The sequence below is a fragment of the Bacillus rossius genome, chromosome 16 (assembly GCF_032445375.1).
Source record: "Bacillus rossius redtenbacheri isolate Brsri chromosome 16, Brsri_v3, whole genome shotgun sequence".
Lineage (NCBI taxonomy): Eukaryota > Metazoa > Arthropoda > Insecta > Phasmatodea > Bacillidae > Bacillus > Bacillus rossius.
Genome location: NC_086343.1, coordinates 36,248,243 through 36,268,205, shown reverse-complemented (window position 1 = coordinate 36,268,205; position 19,963 = coordinate 36,248,243). Strand labels below are relative to the sequence as shown.

Below are 19,963 nucleotides of genomic sequence, written 5' to 3'. Positions count from 1 at the left end.
GTTTTGCATCCTCGTTGTTTTGTGGTGCTGCGCTCTCTTGGTTGGTTGGTTGGGATGGAGGTGGTGGTTTTATGCACCTACGTTAATTTGTGGTGCTGTGCTCACTTGGTTGGTTGGTTGGGATGGAGGTGGTGGTTTTATGCACCTACGTTAATTTGTGGTGCTGTGCTCACTTGGTTGGTTGGTTGGGATGGAAGTGGTGGTTTTATGCACCTACGATGTTTTTGTGGTGCTGCGCTCTCTTGGTTGGTTGGTTGGGATGGAAGTGGTGGTGTTTTGCATCCTCGTTGTTTGTGATGCTACGTTTTTTGGTTGGTTGGTTGGGATGGAAGTGGTGGTGTTTTGCATCCTCGTTGTTTGTGATGCTACGTTTTTTGGTTGGTTGGTTGGGATGGCAGTGGTGGTGTTTTGCATCCTCGTTGTTTTGTGGTGCTACATTTTTTCTTGGTTGGTTGGTTGGGATGGAAGTGGTGGTTTTATGCACCTACGTTGATTTGTGGTGCTGCGCTCTCTTGGTTGCTTGGTTGGGATGGCTGTGGTGGTTTTATGCACCTACGTTGTTTTGTGGTGCTGCGCTCTCTTGGTTGGTTGGTTGGGATGGAAGTGGTGGTGTTTTGCATCCTTGTTGTTTGTGATGCTACATTTTTTGGTTGGTTGGGATGGAAGTGGTGGTGTTTTGCATCCTCGTTGTTTGTGATCCTACGTTTTTTGGTTGGTTGGTTGGGATGGCAGTGGTGGTGTTTTGCATCCTCGTTGTTTGTGATGCAATACATATATATATATATTTTTACACTCATGCGTTTTACACCAATGCATTTTTTTACACTGATGCGTTTTTTTTATGCATCGATGGGCTCCTTACGCCGATGGTGTCAAGACGATGGGCTCCTAACATCGATGGTGTCCTAATGATGGGGTCACTACGGTGGGCTCCTATCATCGATGGGGTCATGACTTTGGGCTCCTTACATCGATGGTGTCATGTCGATGGTGTCAACGCTGGACTGTTACGCCGCTGGGTTCCGCAGTCGTTGGCATGCAAGATTTCGGCGTTGTGTGTCAACGCTGGACTGTTACGCCGCTGGGTTCCTCAGTCGATGACATGCAAGATTTCGGCGTTGTGTGTCAACGCTGGACTGTTACGCCGCTGGGTTCCACAGTCGTTGGCATGCAAGATTTCGGCGTTGATACATCGTTGTTACTGGTCAATTTCAGTGTTTGTATGTGACATATGCTAATTTAAGCACGTGCTTTGTGTCAATGTATCATATGCTAGTTCTTTCTGGTAGGCTTGCATCGTTGTAATGGGCCACGGCTAAATAGAGACGTTGTTCATAAGTACTTGACTACATATGTGACGTATATTGCATATGGAGGCAAGGGGCTTGTGCGTGACTAGACTGTTTAGCGGTGTCGGTCTCCAGCCCGTTAAAAACCCGCAGAGAGCTGCGATGCAAGCTTTTTGTTTAAATGACTAATATTCTGTTTAAGTATTTAGCAGGTGAGCGGTTGCTGGGATGGAGAGAGAGATTTGACGTGAGGGGGAGGCAGAGAGACGACGGGGCGAGAATGGTCTGCTGGGAAGAGAGAGAGCCCTGCGATTCTACACACATGCATACATGTCAAATAAAATATGGATATATATATATATTTAATTGTATATGTTAACGAAAATATATCTGTAAAATTTTTGAACTTTGAGTTTTATTTCTATACTACTAATACCCTTGTTTTTTTATATAATGTATGTTTTAAATTACATTGCTGAAAACAGTACACATTAATTTTATATTTTTAATTTTTTTTCGAAAGAGTGTAATTAATAGACTTTACAATGATATAAAGGTGAAAAGAATAAAACAAATACATTGGTTTGTATATATATTTTATTTACAAATAAAAAATTCGACATTCTACACACACAACAGACATTTACATAGGAAATATATTTAATCTTCACTGTAGTAATAAGGGTGTTCATAGAGCCACAGTTTCAGTAACTGGCTATTACAATGTGCACAGTGGAAACCATTATAAAATTTATCACATTTTTCAATTTGGTTTCCGTACATTTTTAACAGTGTTTTGAAGCCAGGACAGTTGCCTTGTTTACGTAGGTCAATTACATTGGCACTACACAGATCACTCACAATACGTTTCTGTTCATTACCACGGACGTAAACAGCGTCGTCTTCCGGCTCGACGAGATCACGTAGCACGGATGTAAGTTGTTCATAGTCCACATCACCTTCATTCCACGAGAGTCCGTTCACTTCATAGGTTAGACGTCGGTTCTCGCGTTGAGAGAATCTGTCTAGCTTAGTCCAGTCACACGGAGGTTTAAAGATGTATTCGTTAGTCTTGACTTCGTCACCGCCAATGACGGACGTCACGGACAGTTGCTTCACTACAGGCCCCTTTTGGGACGTAAGACACTGGACGTTGACAAGAAAGAGTGTCATATTGTCATTACTCACAGTTGCGCATACGACGAGGCTGGAGTGACGTGGCTAAGATGCTGGCTCTGCAGAAATGCTGGAGTGGTACCTAGATGATGTCTGTGGCACGGCGCTCAGGATCTAGGCTGCTGCTGCCGCCGCCGCGCATCTCGTCGCATCTTGCACCACGATTTCATGTGCGGTGTGTCGGGGACGCTGGAGCTTCCTCTGTCGCACTCTGTGCATGGTAGACAGTCTTGGATGTCTGGGTCTAGCTGCAGGTACACCGGCAGGAACTTGTACACGTATCTTATCTCGTGAGGGGCGTAGACCAGGAGAAACTCCTTTGGTAGGTAAGGTAACTCCTTCTCCTTATCCAGTCCTGCGGCCGGTATTTATACTTTAAAGGTAGAATAGGGGTGAGGAGGAGGGTAGGGGTGGGAATGACGGTAAAGTGAGGGAGGGAGGGAAAAAAAACTAGAGTAGTAGTAGTGGTGGAGGGTGGTTATTACGATGAAATAATAATAATAAAATAAAAAAGAGGTGGTGGGGGAGGGGTTGGTGGTCATGTGCGAAACAAATACTTTTTTTAGGGGGTTGGAGGGGGGTGGTTGGCGGGGGGTTTGTAAGTTCGTATATGCATTGGTACAAGTGGTGGGGGTCAGTCTGCCTGCGTCCACTGTGAGGGAAGGATCGGTCACCATTTTTAATTTTTTTGCCTTCACCGGGGTCGAACCGAGGACTCCGAACTCCGTGTCGTGAAAGTATATTTTTTATAAATAATTTATTAAAATTTTATTTTTTGAATTTTTTTATAATTTTTAAAAAAAATTTCATTAAAATCTGATAATAAATAAAAAAGTTAAAGATGGCGGCCGTAACGGAAATTGCAACGGTGACGTCATCATCCAATATGGCGGAAAACACAATGCCGGAATTTTCAAGAACACAATGACGTCATCCAAAATGGCGGATCCAAGATGGCGGATCCAAAATGGCCGCCGAGGTCAAGGTCAAAGGTCAAGATCACAACCATCCAAAATGGCCGCCGTGACGTCACAATCCAAGATGGCGGTCAGCTCCACAGGCTCCACACCCTGGACCCTGCGCCAGCTCCGGCCAAAACATACTACTCCTATACATTAACTTATGATATGCGTACATCTTGTTTGGCATCAAATTGGGAAAATTATTACCATAAAAATAGAGAATATAATTTATTTATATATAGGTTATAATAATACATATAATATTTAGTATACATATAATAATACATATATTAATTAATAATGTTAGTATGTGTCAAATATGTGTTAAACTTATTAACGAACATATACACCGCTACAGGAGTAAGTAAATGATAAAACATACAAGTCTGAAACATTTTTACAGCTTCTCTTCAAAGTGCATGAGTACAACTTACAATTCACATAACATATTATATTTGGACAAGCGAATGAACTCTAGAAAGTATCTGAACCAAACCACCAAACTCAAGCTTTTGCAAGTTTTTTATTTAACGCAAGCTCTTCATAAGCACAACTCCAGACCCTACTCAAAGACCTTGAATGTTGGAGTCTGGTACTAATGGTAGCCTCCAAAATATGTTTTAAAAATACGGGTTCCCAAACGTGTCGCGTATTGGGAAATGAACACATTGACAAAGCACAAACGAAATAAGAACTTATTTGGTTAGAATTAGCTAGTATCAGTTTGTTTGAAGCAAAACTAGTGTAGAGTAAGGCCATAACGTCAGATATTTATCGCTACAATTATTCTATTATTTCAGTTAGACGTGCATTCTATAATTGTAGCAATGTGATTTAAAACGCTCCAACCGGAACACATCTAATCATTTATCGCAACAAAATTTTTGTATGTTTCGGAAATAGTGTAGTTTTTTTTTCAATTTCTTCTTTGGCCATCTCAATACTCCTAAGCCTGCATTATTTTCTGTTAGAAAACCCCCAAGAAAGAATATTTAGTTTTGTTGTATAAACAATGTCTGCCCATACTGGTTTGACTGTATATAAGGATAATGGATTTTAAGATAGATTTATATTTAAAATAAAACATGGAACATTTGGAACATGTATATAGTTACTGTAGTCTTTATATATATATATATATATATATATAATCAAGTGCATTCTATCGATACCCTCGTTCATGAAAAATAACGCCACAATAAGAATGTACAAGACAACGGAACAAGTCTACATAACAGACCAAAATTAGGAAATAGAAACTAACGGAAGTAAAGAAAAATTATGTGCATGGCATCCACACGCGGAAGAAGTGAAACTTTTTGTTAGTTAGCTATATTATTTGGTGTAGGAAAAATTATTATCTTTGGCTAAGGCCACAGATCAAAATAATATATGAAATTATGAGAGCGTTTACTATGCTATTGCACAAGTATGTAAGTGCGAAAGTATGCAAGCATACAAGCATAAAAGTGTGCAAGTGTGCAGTTATGCAAGTATGTAAGTGTTACATGTAATCAGTTGTGCGAGTATGAAAATATACAATTATGCGAGTGTACAAGCTTGCGAGTGTGCAATTATGCTGCGTCACTTCTACCTCTCGCCCATGCCAAATCTCCTCTACCGGTTCCCCCACTAAGTACCTAACTATTCCCCTCATGCAATCGGAATTTTTGTAACGCTCGAAAATTTTCGCCCCATCAGCAATGAAGTTTCACTTCAAAACGAACACAGAATTTGCAACCCAAAATTCATGACGGAATTTGAGATATTTTAAGCAAATTATCACATGATCTAGACAGCATTGTTACCCGATAACTCTACCCAATTATCAATAAAATACAGTGCGTCAATGATCGGCCCGCATTCTAACTTAAATAATTGGTTGCCGCCCGCAAAGAACAAAACATTGACACAGTGTTGTGAGAAACTACGAAAAGAGTATTGAATTTTTTACAAAGTCAAATAAACTATCACTCATGTATTTTTGAAAACAAGTACAAGAGCGCGTGATTACTGGAAGTACTACAGAAAACCAAACTATAAACAAAGAAATGTCAAAGTTAACGCAAAGTAATTTTATCATAAAAAAAAAAATTGAACCTATCATCATCACGAAAGTGAAACCATTATTATTGCAATAATAAAGTGAAAAAGTTAAAATACTATTTAATAAAAAATTACAAGTGATTCAAATGGACTTATTCGAACCTAAACTCAACTTCCTAAATATGGCTTTGAGATGACAATGGTTTTGACTACAAGACTATTTAAAAGACAATCACAGTTGCCTTAATATTAAATGAATTGTTTCTGGAAAATTTAGAATTCTAAAAATTCATTACACCTGGCAAACATCTTTTCACAAACTAGGTCGTGTTAGGTCTCTTCGACGTGTGAACGATTTATGGACACAAAGTTAAACCCCTCGGTTCAGCGGGTGATGACTCAGTCGACACCCACCTTGAATATAGTTGAAAGTGAGGGTCCGCTCCAGGGCCTCTCTTCAGTGAGTCGTCTCATAGTCGTGGTGCCTGCCGTGTAGTGCCTTCCGTCCTAGCAACGCTCAACACGGACTTCGCTGGCACGGACCAAGTGCGGAACACCAAGTTCCGTATTGGGCGAAAGAGCAGCCACACCTCGCTCTTCACGACTCGTCGGCACTCGTGACCTGTCACACCCGTGATGGAGGATTACCACCATGCAAACATCTCCACATTGTTAGCATGCCGAAGTTCTCACTGTGACATAAACTCGTCACAACTAGCAGTTTCCACTTGGTCGAACAGCCACGTCCACATTCGTGTTTGAAAGTCAAAGTCGGGTTCTTATTGCACTGCCCTTAAGTGTCAGCCACTGCCCCAGTCACACACACTAAGTTCTCTTTATAGCCTTCGATGACATGTGCCCTTCTAGCATAGATACGGTCTTTCACTCACCCAGTCGCACTCGCTGGACGAGTAAGGAATAAAAAAAGAAGAAAGTCGTTGGCGAATATTTTCGTACGTTGAGGACAAAATTTCTCTTACCCAAAGTTATTATTTCAACTGAGCAGTTTTCAGAAATTACTCTCTCAGCGAGTAGCAACATGCTCCGTGAGTCACATCGCCAAGTATCTGAACGAGTGATCAGTTTCCTCTTCTGCGGCTATCTCCTGTTGGCACCTCGACAGAGTTCGGGCTAAGTGTCCCAACTCACTTGCGAAAAAGTCAAAGTCCAGCTTACTCACTTCTGAGGCTAAGTCCAACATGCAGCTCGGTGTAGCATCGGGAAAAGTGACGTTCCTGGTAACGTAGTGACGGGCAGCGTGACGTCAGGGTGACATAGTCAAGTGTGAGAGCTCCTTCTTTCGCTTCTCCAGAGACTTTGATGACTGCAGCCCAACCCAGTGCCATATATACTCCTTGGGCTGATACCGACTTCGTGGTAGAACCATCCAGAAGCATGGAGTTGTTTCCCAGCCTCGTAGCGAGGAAGGAGGGGTGGTGAAGTCAGGTTACGAACCACGTGGTCCCCCTCCACTCACATGGCTTGGGCGTAACCTTGAAGTAGCTGGTGTCGAAGCATGCCTGAGGAGTAGGCTACCATAGATGATTCGCTATTCTGCCGGTAACATTCAAAACATCGTTGCCATCAAGATTACTTTGTTGGCAATGAAAACCAATCGCAATAACTCAACATAGCGACAATTATGGAGAGGAAAGGCTTTCACACTGCACCTAATGGGTCAGTCTTGCACACGAACCTCGTATGTCCAGAAACGCCACAGGCTTAGAGGGAAGATGCAAGCCTTCGTGATCAGAAGGAAAAGAATTGAGGGAAGGAAAATGGAGAAAATCGAAAGAAAAACCGCACCATATAGTTCCCGAATTCGAAGTCTCCAAATGACTGGCACGTGGCATCGGTCCTTATGTGACCGCTACAATTCGGGCTTCAAACTGGCAGTTAGCTAGCAATAAACGTCATACACTAAAATAAACAAATATCTCTATGTTTTTTAACCCACCTTTATGAAACATATCTTTCTTGATCACGTGAATATTTTGACGTGAAGTTTTCTTTATTGTAGCCACAATGATTGGCAATGGGCAAATTAGAGCAATAAGGTTTTAAAGAAATTTCATTCTATATAATTGACTTTGTTGCTAATGAATTAAAATATTTTGAGAACGTGAATTTAGGAAAAGTATTTTATGTCTTTGACTTCAAGGTAACTTGTTAAATAATTCTCCTAGTACAGTTATGCTACATTAACCAGCATCCAAGATATATTCTTCACTCATCACAATCAAAATTTTCATTAACAAATAACTATTTTTACCTTTGTTAGGAAAATACTTTAGTAAACACTTAAAGGGTGTGTATTTGTTTCTATTCTATAATAAATTATGTGAATTTTAATGTAGAGCTTAGTGATGTGATTTTTTAAGTGACTAAACAAATATGTCGCATCAAAAACTGTAAATCTCAATATTAAAAGAAAAAAAGTGTATTTATTAACAGTAGTTAATAACAATCAAGCGAATGCGTTCCATAATTTACAAAAAAATTATAATTTTATGCAATAACATAAAGTATAATATTAAACTCGAATCTAGGTAAGGAAAGTATATATCTGCAATTGTAGTGTAGAAAAAAATAATAATTTTGCGCTCCACTAAAATATGCACTGGCTGCAATTGTTTGAGAGTCAAATACCAGTTGGATGATTAGGAGATATTTGATCACGTCAGCTACAGCTTTTTTTTCGAAATGGCTGGCATGAATTCTGACCAAATAAAATTATTTGATGACACACGTGTACATGTTATGCTCAAACTATTAATGCGTTGCCCTCCCTGCGAGGTATGACGTGCTCACGAGGTGACCTTTTCTGCCTGCAGGTGTCGGACAGACTGATCCTGATGTCCGGCTTGCTGGCGACCTTCGTGGTTGCCTTCATCGCGGTGGGAGTGTGTCTCTGGGTTCGGAGGTGTAGGAGGATCCTGGCCGAACATACCGGTACCCTGGTTGAAGCTCTCAATGTGTGATTAGGACATGAATTTTACTTATCATAGGAAATAATATGGCTAAATGATAAATTTATGAATAAGATCCCAAACACAATTACATATTTTAATTTTTAGCAAAAGAAATAATGCAAAGGTTTTTTCAGAAATATTGACCAATGAAAGAAAAAAAAATCAGTTGATAGAAACGTAAATTTTAATAATATACTGTGGTATGTTATTAAATTTTCTTTGCGTTACCTAATTCACACACAAACATGTACGTTTACATATTTCTTCAAAAGTGGTCTTAACATTCTTCTTTTAACTACATGAATTCAAATTCCAATGCGAAATCTGGGAGAGTACGAAAATCAAATAAATACTGAGTGTAGATTGGTTACTCTATGCTAGAGGAAGGTTGGACCTGCCATCTGGATAGTAGTACAACTGTATAGCGCGTCTCGTTTTCAGATTGCAGCGTGGATTTTAATGGTCATTTCCAATGCACGATATCTGATATTAGCAGTAGCACTGTCCTTGTTTCAGCCTACTCTGTTGCCAGATACACCCAAAGAGCGCAACATTTTCAGAAATTACTTAAAACATTTGCATTTTATATTTAATTGAAACCATAATTAGATATTCGCTTAGTATTTATAATTATTAAAAACATTTCTAAGCTTTGTAGGGAAATATAAACAATCATTAAACTCTCTTTAAGTCCTAGATTAGTTTTCTGTTTTATAAAGAGTCATTTACAAAACTACCTGAATTGTAAAGATAACCTGAACTGTCAGAACGTGACAACAAACTTAGTATATAACAATTGATTTAAAGACCATAATCCCAATTTTGTGGATATTATTTGCAAATAATGAATTTTTACTAACTTTTACTGAAATTGGGTGATTCAAATATTTAAAGTATTTTCATGCTAAATTATTATTACCTGTTTATGTAATATCTGATTGTCTGACTTTGCATAAAATATAACATTAGGTTCCTGAAATAGCTGTCTTAAACATTTGCTTCAGCTATGTTTATGACTAGCCACTTCAGTTGTCATCCTCCCTTTCCTTGCATACATCTGGAATTGTGGATATTTCTAACTATTGGATATTCAAACAAATAGCTTGACTTTTTTTAAATCCAAATTTTCTCCTTATTGCAGGAAAAAGCGACTACCCATCACCTGCAGAAATCCTTTGGAGTTAAAGAGACCACTGCCTAGACTAGCAACCGCAGCCAAGCAATGTGCACCTATGAAAGCTCAGTATACAAGGTCTGCTGTGATGGATGCGAGAAAAGTTTTAACTTCGTCTAATACTCCCGACAAGAACACCGTCCTCGAAACCGCCCACAAGTGGTGTCGCCCATTAAAACGGCCTCAAAAATTCCCAGAGCGGCGTCCCTCACCAAAGCAGTGTCCCCCGCCGAAGCAAAGTTCATCTTCGGAGCAGTGTCATCAATTCTCCGAGCGATGTCCCTCACCAAAGGAATATAAATATTCCCCAGAGCGGGGTCATTTATTGAAACCATGTCCTTCTTGGAAGCAATGCGAGCGATTCTCCGAGCATAGACCCTCACCAAAGCAGGACCAACAATATGCTGAGCAGGGTCCCAAGTGGAAATTGTATAAACAATCCCTAGACCAGTGTCACCCATCAGAGCAGTGTAAACGATCCCCTGAGCAGCGTCCCTCACCGAAGCAGTGTCCCTCGCCGAAGCAATGTCTCTTTTCGGAGCAGTGTCATCAACTCTCCGAGCTAAGTCCCTCTCCAAAGGAATGTAAACATTCCCCAGAGCGGGGTCGTTCATTGAACCTGTGTCCTTCATGGAAGCAATGCGAGCGATTCTCTGAGCCTAGGCCCTCACCAAAGCATGACCAACAATATGCTGAGCAGGGTCCCAAGTGGAAATTGTATAAACAATCCCTAGACCAGTGTCACCAATCAGAGCAGTGTAAACGATCCCCTGAGCAGCATTCCTCACCGAAGCAGTGTCCCTCGCCGAAGCAATGTCTCTTTTCGGAGCAGTGTCATCAACTCTCCGAGCTAAGTCCCTCTCCAAAGCAATGTAAACATTCCCCAGAGCGGGGTCGTTCATTGAAAACATGTCCTTCATGGAAGCAATGCGAGGGATTCTCCGAGCGAAGTCCCTCACCAAAGCAGGACCAACAATATGCTGAGCAAGGTCCAAAGTTGAAATTGTATAAACAATCCTTAGACCAGTGTCACCCATCAGAACAGTGTAAACAATCCCCTGAGAGGTGTCAAGAATCCCCCGATAGGACAAGGGATATGGGAACTGCTGGTGACCAGCGGCTTGCCAGAGACACCTGCGAGGCGTGGCATAGTCCTCGAGAGGAGGTCGTGGACCCGAAGACAGCGCTGCTGAGGACGGTGCCCATGCCACAGGTCGGGGAGTCCATGTACCTCGCGCTAGCGCACCAGCTTACAGGTGCGCGCGCAGGGTCTGGTTTCCATAAGGCGGACGCCATCATACTCCGCTCGCAGCTGCTGAAGCACCTCTGGTTGCAGAGGGACCAATACCGGGAGCTCATCCTGAAGTCGGCTGCTAGCCACCACCCAAGGTACAAAGATAGTGACTACATAACCAGATTCTGTTCTTCTGCCTGTGAGACATTAATCTTTTATGTTTTTTTAAAAAAATCTTGATATAGACATAGTATTTGTAATTTGCGAGGCATGCACTTATTAGTTGGTAAGGAATTACAAAACTATCAATTTTTCTTAATGAACATATGTACGGAAACAAAATCTTGCAATGTTACAGGTTTCGAGCAGTGACACTAATATTTGCATTCCAGTGTAGCAACTGAGAGGATGCATGATTGCAATATAATGACGTTCAACGGCTCCACACTAAGTAGGCGATAAGTGGGATGCAGACATTTAGAGTTGACCTAAGATAATAGTAACAAGCATTCTAGTGGACATCATCCTTCGCGGATAAAAAAAGAACTTCCAGTTTCCGGCAGTTGCTGGTTAAAACATGTGAAAGTCTTACTATTCGGTTCATATTTGTTGGCAAAGCATTCTTGTTAAGGGTTACCTGGTTACACTTACTAAGTGCAAAGCTTCGAAATAAACTACATTATTCAAATCTGCTCAAGATATTCTAGAGAAATCTGTTTACGTAAAATATATAATAATACCTTGATGTCAAAATAAGGACATTTATTTCAGAATTTCGTTTCCGAACAGTATTTTTGGAGAGAGAAATGTGGAATAAGTCTAGTTTTCATAATAATATTTAAGTATATAAGTCCCACTGAAGATATAAAGAATCAGTCAAGACACTTATAATAAAACTTTTTTCATCATATATATTTGTATAATCATATTTTTTGAATGATTACAACAGAAATCATGTATTTGTCCTTTACCTGATAAGCTCTTAGGGGCTCTACTAAGCTAAATGGAACAGCACGAGTCGCTCTAATCAGTACGCTTGACTAACACAAATACATCCACAAATACATTACCACTGCTTCTGCTGCTATTTATCACACCACCATGCCACCTTTATTAATTTCAGCTATCTCTGCAAATATTTGTCTGTTTACATTATGTTATATCAGATCTGTTCTCGCAGCGCCATACTTACTGAACCATCAACACTGTGCTAATCGCACAAATCCAAATGACTAAAATACCATAACCAACCACCCATTGTGTTGTACACTATAATTCTGTTTGATATTGCATTTCACTAACTTTAAATGTCTTCGCCTGGCTTATCGTTGCTTCCCGAAAATCTTTTGAACAGCATGGCGCAGTGATGGTGCATCTTCTCACACATTAAATTTATGCCTTTTACAATCTAATTTTAAATGTATTGTACCGATACACGGCCCACATATAAATATATATTGTCAATATGGCTTATTTAATTAAATATAAACTGTGTTTGAAGGGATATAGTCAACAATGGTCCGCGGCAATGGTAAATATTTGACTCTTGAAGTGCTATTGTGACGGCGCATGCGCGCCAGCGCCAGGAGAATTAGCGGCAATCGGCAACCGACTGAACTTAAAAACGAGCCAATAGGAGAGGCCGCTGGGGACGCTCGGCGGAGGTATAAAAGAGCCTCCTGGCGATTTCTCGGGGAGTCGGTCCGCTGCACTGAGTCGGAGCACGTATCGCTTCGCTTAAGAGTTTTCGCCATCCGCGATTCCGGGCTGCGAAATCGCGACTTGAAGTAGAACTTTCGGTATTATCAACATTTGGGACGGTAATTATCGAATTCATCAACGCGTCCGCGGTCCGGGAAACGACTTCGCGCGCGCCGGAACTTCGCCTGTGTGAGTGCTCTGGTGACTAAAAGTGTGTGGTTCCTACTGGTGCATCTCAACGCACTTTCTGGGACAGCCTTCACGCAGTCTGGAGACTGTGGAGCCAGCGCAGCATTCGCAAGGTAAGGCGCGGTCGCCTTGGGTCGGCGCCAGCGCATTGTTGGACTGCAAACTCCCCTCATCTTACACGGTGATTCCTGCTACGAGACGTTATCGCAGAGACTGTGCCTCCTAATAGTAACTGTCCGCGGTCCCCCCAGAGGTCCTGGGGGTAGGAATAGCCTACCGACAGAGTTTTAGCCCGGAGCAAACCCCACCCTTATTTAATGTATAGACGGCATCTACGTGTTGTGTAGGATACCAACAATAGAGACTGAACGTGAATTGGACTTTTGTCGAGCCGGGTGCCCTTCGTAACGTCCTGCAGTTTCAATAACATTATTATTTTTGCTAGTCACATTGTGCCTCAGAGAACTTTAGCCATTGTCAAGTATAAGTTCAATGTTATGTTATTGTTTTGCCTCAAATTCATCAATGTTATTAAAATTTCTTTGAAAATCATATATTGTTTATTTGTATTACAGGTTAGTCTCCTTGATAATATTTTAAAGTTATGGCAAACAGGGATAAGTAATGTTAGGCACTCGTGTATTGACAAATATCATCTACCATTTAGTCAGTCCTGTGTTTGTAAACAAACTAGGTGTTTGTTGGGTCACTCCAATCCCGCATAACAGTTGTCTGTCGTCATATTATTATTAGTGTGTGTATGTTATATCTGCACAGTATTCACTAGTGCCAGCAAATTTAAATCTGTGATGTTGCATTTCTGGTTACATATTTCTTTAAAAATTTTCTTGTTTTGCATTTTTGACCACCATTTAAATTTATATCCCACAAATTCCATAACTTTTGTAAATATATTTCCATCCAACTCAAAATAAATTGCACATAATTTGAAACCAAATACTTAATAAACAGATATTACATTTTTAAAGTAAAAATAATCATTAATATGCATCTAAAATAGCAATTTTAATCTTTAATTTTGGAGCATTTGAAAATATACCTTAAATAAATGGGGAAAGTGTGTCATTTTGATTATTCGAGTGGGTTGCTGGTGTCAGCCATGATGAGTGTATGGCATAGGGGTCTTGTCCTTGCACAATGTTACTTTCAGGTGAGTGGATCTGGTTTGGTTATCTCTTATATTGCAAGTTTCAGTGATTATGGGGGGAAATGTGGGTTCAAAAATATCTTTCACTGTGAGGGTGTCAGCTTAAGTTTCCATACCACTGGCATCCCTTTTAACTTATTAGATACTGAAATAAAAATTCTGGGATAACTGGTGTATTAGGTTGTAACTTGTTAAAATCAATAATTGACGAATTTATTGTCTTTGTCAGGAAGTGTCAGGACATCAAACAAGGTTATGGTGGCAGTATGCCAATGTTTTTTTTTTCCAGAGCTGTGTTTGTGGATGTATCGTAGTTGGTAATTTTCAAATGTGTCTTCTGGGTCTACTTGTTCTGTGACTGTGATACTGTCGGATTCAGGTCAGTAGGCCATCCCAAACAAAAGTCAATGGGCCAGCATGGTCGCACCCATCGTTTGGCTGCCACACCACTGGCATTGCATCTACATTGTTTCCCTGATCCTCCATCCTAGCAAGTGATGCCAGAGTAGGAAGTTGAGGGACAGTCAGGCCATTCAGCACCATAAGAATTCTTGTGCATACCCATACTCTTGATAGGTGCTTTGAGATCCACATCTGTCATTCAGTTAGTTAAACCTTGGGTGAAACAGGAAGTATTCCACTAGCGAACTATGTATGTGGTAGTAACGATGATACCAAAGATGTAGTGACGATGTAGCAAAAATGATACCAGGCACTTGCCTGGATACATTGTTGCTGTACTTGGGTACCTCTTCACAATCTGCCCCCACTGGTGTGGAGTTAGATTTGCCAACATATAGGTTTATGGAGATCCCCTGTTAAGCCATAAATTGCCATGGTTGATATTAGCCATCCACACAAATCGCACTCAAATAATGAAGGTGGAGAGTCCATGTGGAATTATAAGCTCTCGAGTTAAGCCTACACACCTGTATAGTTTTCCAGTTGAGAGGGTTAATTCATTCACACATATTTTATGGCTCAAAAATGGGAGGTGACTGGTTGGTTTGTGTCGTCTTAGGGGTGAGGTATAGTTGTAGTGGGACTGGTTCAGTCTCTTTGGCATTTATTGCAGCTACACAGTGGTAGCTTGGTAAGGCTGGGTGGTCGACTTGCAGCAGATCTGCGGAAGAATGACAGTGTTAGTATGTTACTGCAGGCAATATACATAATTTGAAAAGTCTGTGTTTTAATCGGAATGGACTTCAATCAAGTAACTTTAGCATTAATTACATTGTTGTCTCAATCTTTAGGTTTGGCCTGTGGCTTTCAATAAGGAAAAGGGAGATGGTCGAATCTCCAGTCGTCACAGTCAGTGTCCAAAACTCACCAGAGAATTGGGTGGAGGGGTGTGATACATATGTGGATATAATTCAAAAATTATTATCATTATTGGAGAAACATCTCTATGTCCAGCATATTAGAAATTGTCCCATATCAAACAGAAAATACAATCTAGTGAACAAGTTCATCAGCGGGTCACCACTGGGAGGAAGCCCTTGCCCTATGTTGTGCAGTGTTAATGGCCAATAATATCAATAGGTAGAAATTGTGAAGAGTAAATCTAGCAGTTTTTGCAGACGAAGCTGCTTAACACCATTAGTTGCTCTACTAATATTGGCGACAGATATATGTGTCTTATATGGCTTTATCGACTCCTGGGCAGTGAAACATGTTATGCAGATCGCGCAGGAGTTTTGCGGAAAATAGTTCACATGCGAGTGTAAGAAGTGAATCTTTAGACTCATTCTGCAACCTTGTTGTTAAAACGCATGCAACATGAATTCCACGATACTTCTGTAGTTCGGATCCTTCACGTTACCGAGGAACTTCTCTACAACCTCCTTGAAACAATTCCAGGCTTCCTTCTCCATCTCATCCATGGTCAGAACAAATTGGGCATCTGCGAAAGGTTTTCTGATGTCTGGACCTACAAAGATCCCTTCTTTCAGTTTGGCGTCACTTAAACCAGGAAACACGGAGCATAAGTACTTGAAACATGCACCTGCTTGATTGAGAGACTTAGCGAATTGTTTGTACCACAAGCGAAGTTTTTCTATGCAGCTATGGCATACTTTGTGAGGAGCCCACACTTTATCTTGATCACCTATTCTCAACCCGAAATATGCATAATATACCTTATTGACGAAATAGTTTATATTTCGTTGGTATTTCTTGATTGTGTACTCACCACAGATAAAACAGAAGTAGTCTGGACTGGTAACACAACGACGATGAGACATCTGCGACAATTACAGTTTGAAACGCACAAACTTTTGTAACCATTTGCACGCAACTACGTGTATTCACTTCACTAACACAACTCGACTGGCTGACTGTGAGAATGAGCAGCCACATGGGCTCCAAAGTCCAGATATAACAAGTTTAAACCGGTTTAGCTTCCAGCACTGACTGATGAGGACAGATAAGTACATTCCTGTCTGTACAGGTTGTGCCTGGAGCTTCAGGCCTGCACCACCCACTGCGAAAGTGTAATGAAATGTAGAAAACATTTAATGACAAACAAACACTAGTAGTTACAAGTGTAAAAACTATTTTTGACACTTTTTTATATATCATTTTTTTCATTCATTTTAATTAGCAGCATTTACGTAAAAAAACATACACTTTTAGTTACAAGTTAACGAAATACACCATCTTATTTTTTATTTATGTTTATTAATATTTATTTCATTGTTTACTCCCTTATTTATAATTTAATTTATCAATTGAGTAGTCCAGTTCCAAAACTCGCCTTGTCCATCACCAAGGAAAATTGAGTTATTTATTGTTTTGTGCAGCTTTTATAAGTGCGCAATAGATAGCATTATAACACGTTCCCCAACTTCCCATGTCTAATAACAGACACAATTTGAAAACCAGGTACTGTTCCAAAACTCTTCTTGTCCACAAGGTTTTGTGTTACAAAACTCTCCTTGTCCATATATATAAAAACTGTTTCAAAAGTCGCCTTGTCCTATAAGCAGCCATGGACAAACTAACTGCATTAATCAAAAGTGGTTATGTCCACATAATATAAAGTCTAATGTAACATTGTTTTAGAAGGTAAAAACTATTTTTTTATAATCACATAAACATATTCATATTTTGGTATAACTGTATATAAGTATTATTAATTGTTGTAAAAAAATTTTGACAATGATTACAATGTCAGCTGTCGTAGTCCAGCTACAGATAAGTGCTCTCGTTGCATTGAACTTGAAGGTAAAATAAAACTGAAAACAATGAGCATGTGAAACAAGGGTTGAGAGTCGAATTTAGGGTTCACAAACTCCGTTCGAAAGCTTTCTATGATATGTTGAAAGTAAATCATGATAATACCATCACATTTTCTTTTGATTGCCAAAAAAATATGGTACTACCAAAGGTACCAGATCAAAGTGCCTATTTTAGCAGACAATTCTATGTGTATAATTTTACTGTTTGTCAAGGATCGTCTAAAACAGAACAAACGCGTTTATTTACACATGGACAGAACTTGATACACACAAAGGCTCTAATGAAATTTCATCATGTGTTCACCACTACTTGCAGAATACTGGAATCGATTACACAATAACAACTATAAGGCTTTTTGCTGACGGCTGCGGAGGCCAAAATAAAAATAGTATGATGGTAGGTATGGTATCAAAATGGTTAAAGTGTGAAGCACCACAACACATCAAGGAAGTACACATCATTTTCCCCGTACCTGGACACTCATTCCTGCCAGCAGACCGTGTTTTTGGTCGTATTGAAAAGCGGGTAAAAGCAAAGGAAGTGATAGTGTCACCCCAATAATATTTTGATATATTTGGAGAGTTCGGAACTGTAATCAAGCCTGGCAATGCTGGTTTTGCTTTCTACGATTGGAAATCAGCTATTGCAGAAGTTGTGCGACCTACCAGTTCATGGCACTTCAAATTTTGTAACACGAAGCGGTTCATTTTGAAGAAATCAAAAGAAAGTAAAGTACTTGTTCGAGGGGAACCCAATTACTGAACTGACCTTATGGAAAGTAAAGGTATTTGCAGACGTGGCAAGTGTTTCCAACAAATTAACCCAGTAATAGTTCCACTAGGACTCCACCCAAATGCTGCCAAAGCCAATGATGTGAATAAGCTACTGTCGAAGCACTATGGGTCTAAATGGAAGGAGAATGCAAGTTTGGCATTTTATAGAGATGTTATTGCCAGACAATACATAACTGTGCATGAAGAGGATGATGATGAACCAATGGTGGATGAAGATTTGAGAGTATGATGTTTTAAAATAGTTCAACATATTTTTTAGTTGACAATATTGAGAAAATAAGGAGAAACTTCAGTCAGTGTAGGATCTTAATATGCACTAGAAAAAATATTATTTTTTGTTAAAAAAATGTATTTTGTATCATTATTAAAATACGAGATGTAATCAAAGAGTTGGTTACTGGTTTTCCTTACGAAAAAATTCATTTTGTATTATATACTGTTCCAAAATTCACCTTGTCCAAAGTATTGCTCCAAAACTCGTCTTGTCCAATTTATTTTAACAGTTTTAATATTTGTGTATACTGTTACATTTCAAAGACCTTAAGAAACATATTTCAATTCAATTTTTGAAATGATTCATACCTACTGTGTGTTGGCTATGTCACAACCTCTTTGCATATCAGTTTTTCTCGATTTGCTCTGTTCCAGTGAAAGAGGACAAGGCGAGTTTTGGAACTGGACTACTCAATTAAATTTATAATAATCATAAACAAACACAATCTGACACAAGTGAATTTATTCATATATGTATGTATGCATGCATGCTATACAACTGCTATTATGTAATATGGTTTTAAAAAAAAACTGTACGTGATGGAGAAAAACTACTGATTTATTTTCGGTTTCAGCACACCCAAGAACATAAAGATAAGTCACTTTCATAAAATCAAAATCAAAATTTTTTTGTAGCCCTGTGTTATCTGTGCTGCTATATGGAATCGAGCCAAAGCAGACACTGTCTATACATGCTGAGTGTTGAAGAACCATTTACCGAGGAGGACCATTATCACTCGAGTGCCCTCATCAACCACGAGCACAACTACTGGCCCGAAATTTATGATACCCTATTAAATGATCTTTTTTTCTCCTTCATAATCCAGCTGTTAGAGGCTGTCCTCCTGTGAGCCATTATTTGCACACACATGTGTAAACTAAGCTGAAGTCAGAAAATTAAAAAACATTTTAAATGCAACAGTTTATTCATTTGAAAAGAAAATTCATTGGCATTTTTTTACATATATGTTTGATCTTGTAGCAATGCAGTGGTGTTTTAATGAGAGTGGCAAAGTTCAGTACGAATTATCTCAACCTAGTAAGCCCTTATGCAGCCTCATGATCGAGAAACATTGTCCATATTTGTGTGTCCTGTTCCCATTTTCATGATCATATAATCACAGTACATAAGTATTTGGTGGCAAATTGTGCAATTTAGTCATCGTAAACTCTTACTAATATGGTTTGAAGAGTGGCTGGAACATCCATGAGTCCAAATGACATTCCACAGAACTGTTAACTGATTTCAGCCAGGTCTTGAAAGTTTGGAATATATATTCATTTTGGACGTCATGTAAGAGAATTTTTTGAGTATTCTCCAAATTAGCTATGGCAGTTGCTATGATAATAAGAAGGGATGGTAAGGGTAGTGTTTGATCAAGTTAACAAAGCCATCCTTCTTGTTGGCATGTCTGGCAATTATGTGGACTCTAACATATTACCAAAACACCATTCCTCATATTCTCTGTCAGTTTTCATGAATATCTGAGTTCTTGAGGTCCAAAACCCATGTATTAATGAGGTGTGTGTGTGGTACTGTATCAATGTTATGCTAAATATTGGCTGTGCAACATAACAGGTAGGCTGCAGCAGACACCTGTACCTGCTGATACAGGACCACCTCGATGAAGTATTATGCTCAGGAGGCATGCTAGTGTGGAGGTCAGCCAAATGAGATGAGCTTCCAGTTGGGGAGGGGTGGAGGTGGCTTAGTTATTGTTACGATTTACCGCGAGTTCGTAAAG

General features: G+C 39.6%; 1 protein-coding gene across 2 annotated transcripts in view; it reads left to right on the top strand.

Moving 5' to 3' along the window:
• The window catches only part of LOC134540001 (spermatogenesis-associated protein 31H1-like), a 58,886-nt gene that overhangs the window by 22,909 nt on the left and 16,014 nt on the right, over positions 1 to 19,963 (top strand). The window contains exons 3-4 of one of the 2 annotated variants that reach the window (XM_063382415.1): positions 8,308 to 8,425; positions 9,587 to 11,008. In XM_063382415.1, coding sequence (XP_063238485.1) covers positions 9,678 to 11,008 — 1,331 coding nt within the window. In that variant the 5' untranslated portion in view covers positions 8,308 to 8,425; positions 9,587 to 9,677. Of the gene's footprint in view, positions 1 to 8,307; positions 8,451 to 9,586; positions 11,009 to 19,963 lie in introns of both variants that reach the window. The other variant, XM_063382416.1, reaches the window with a different exon arrangement.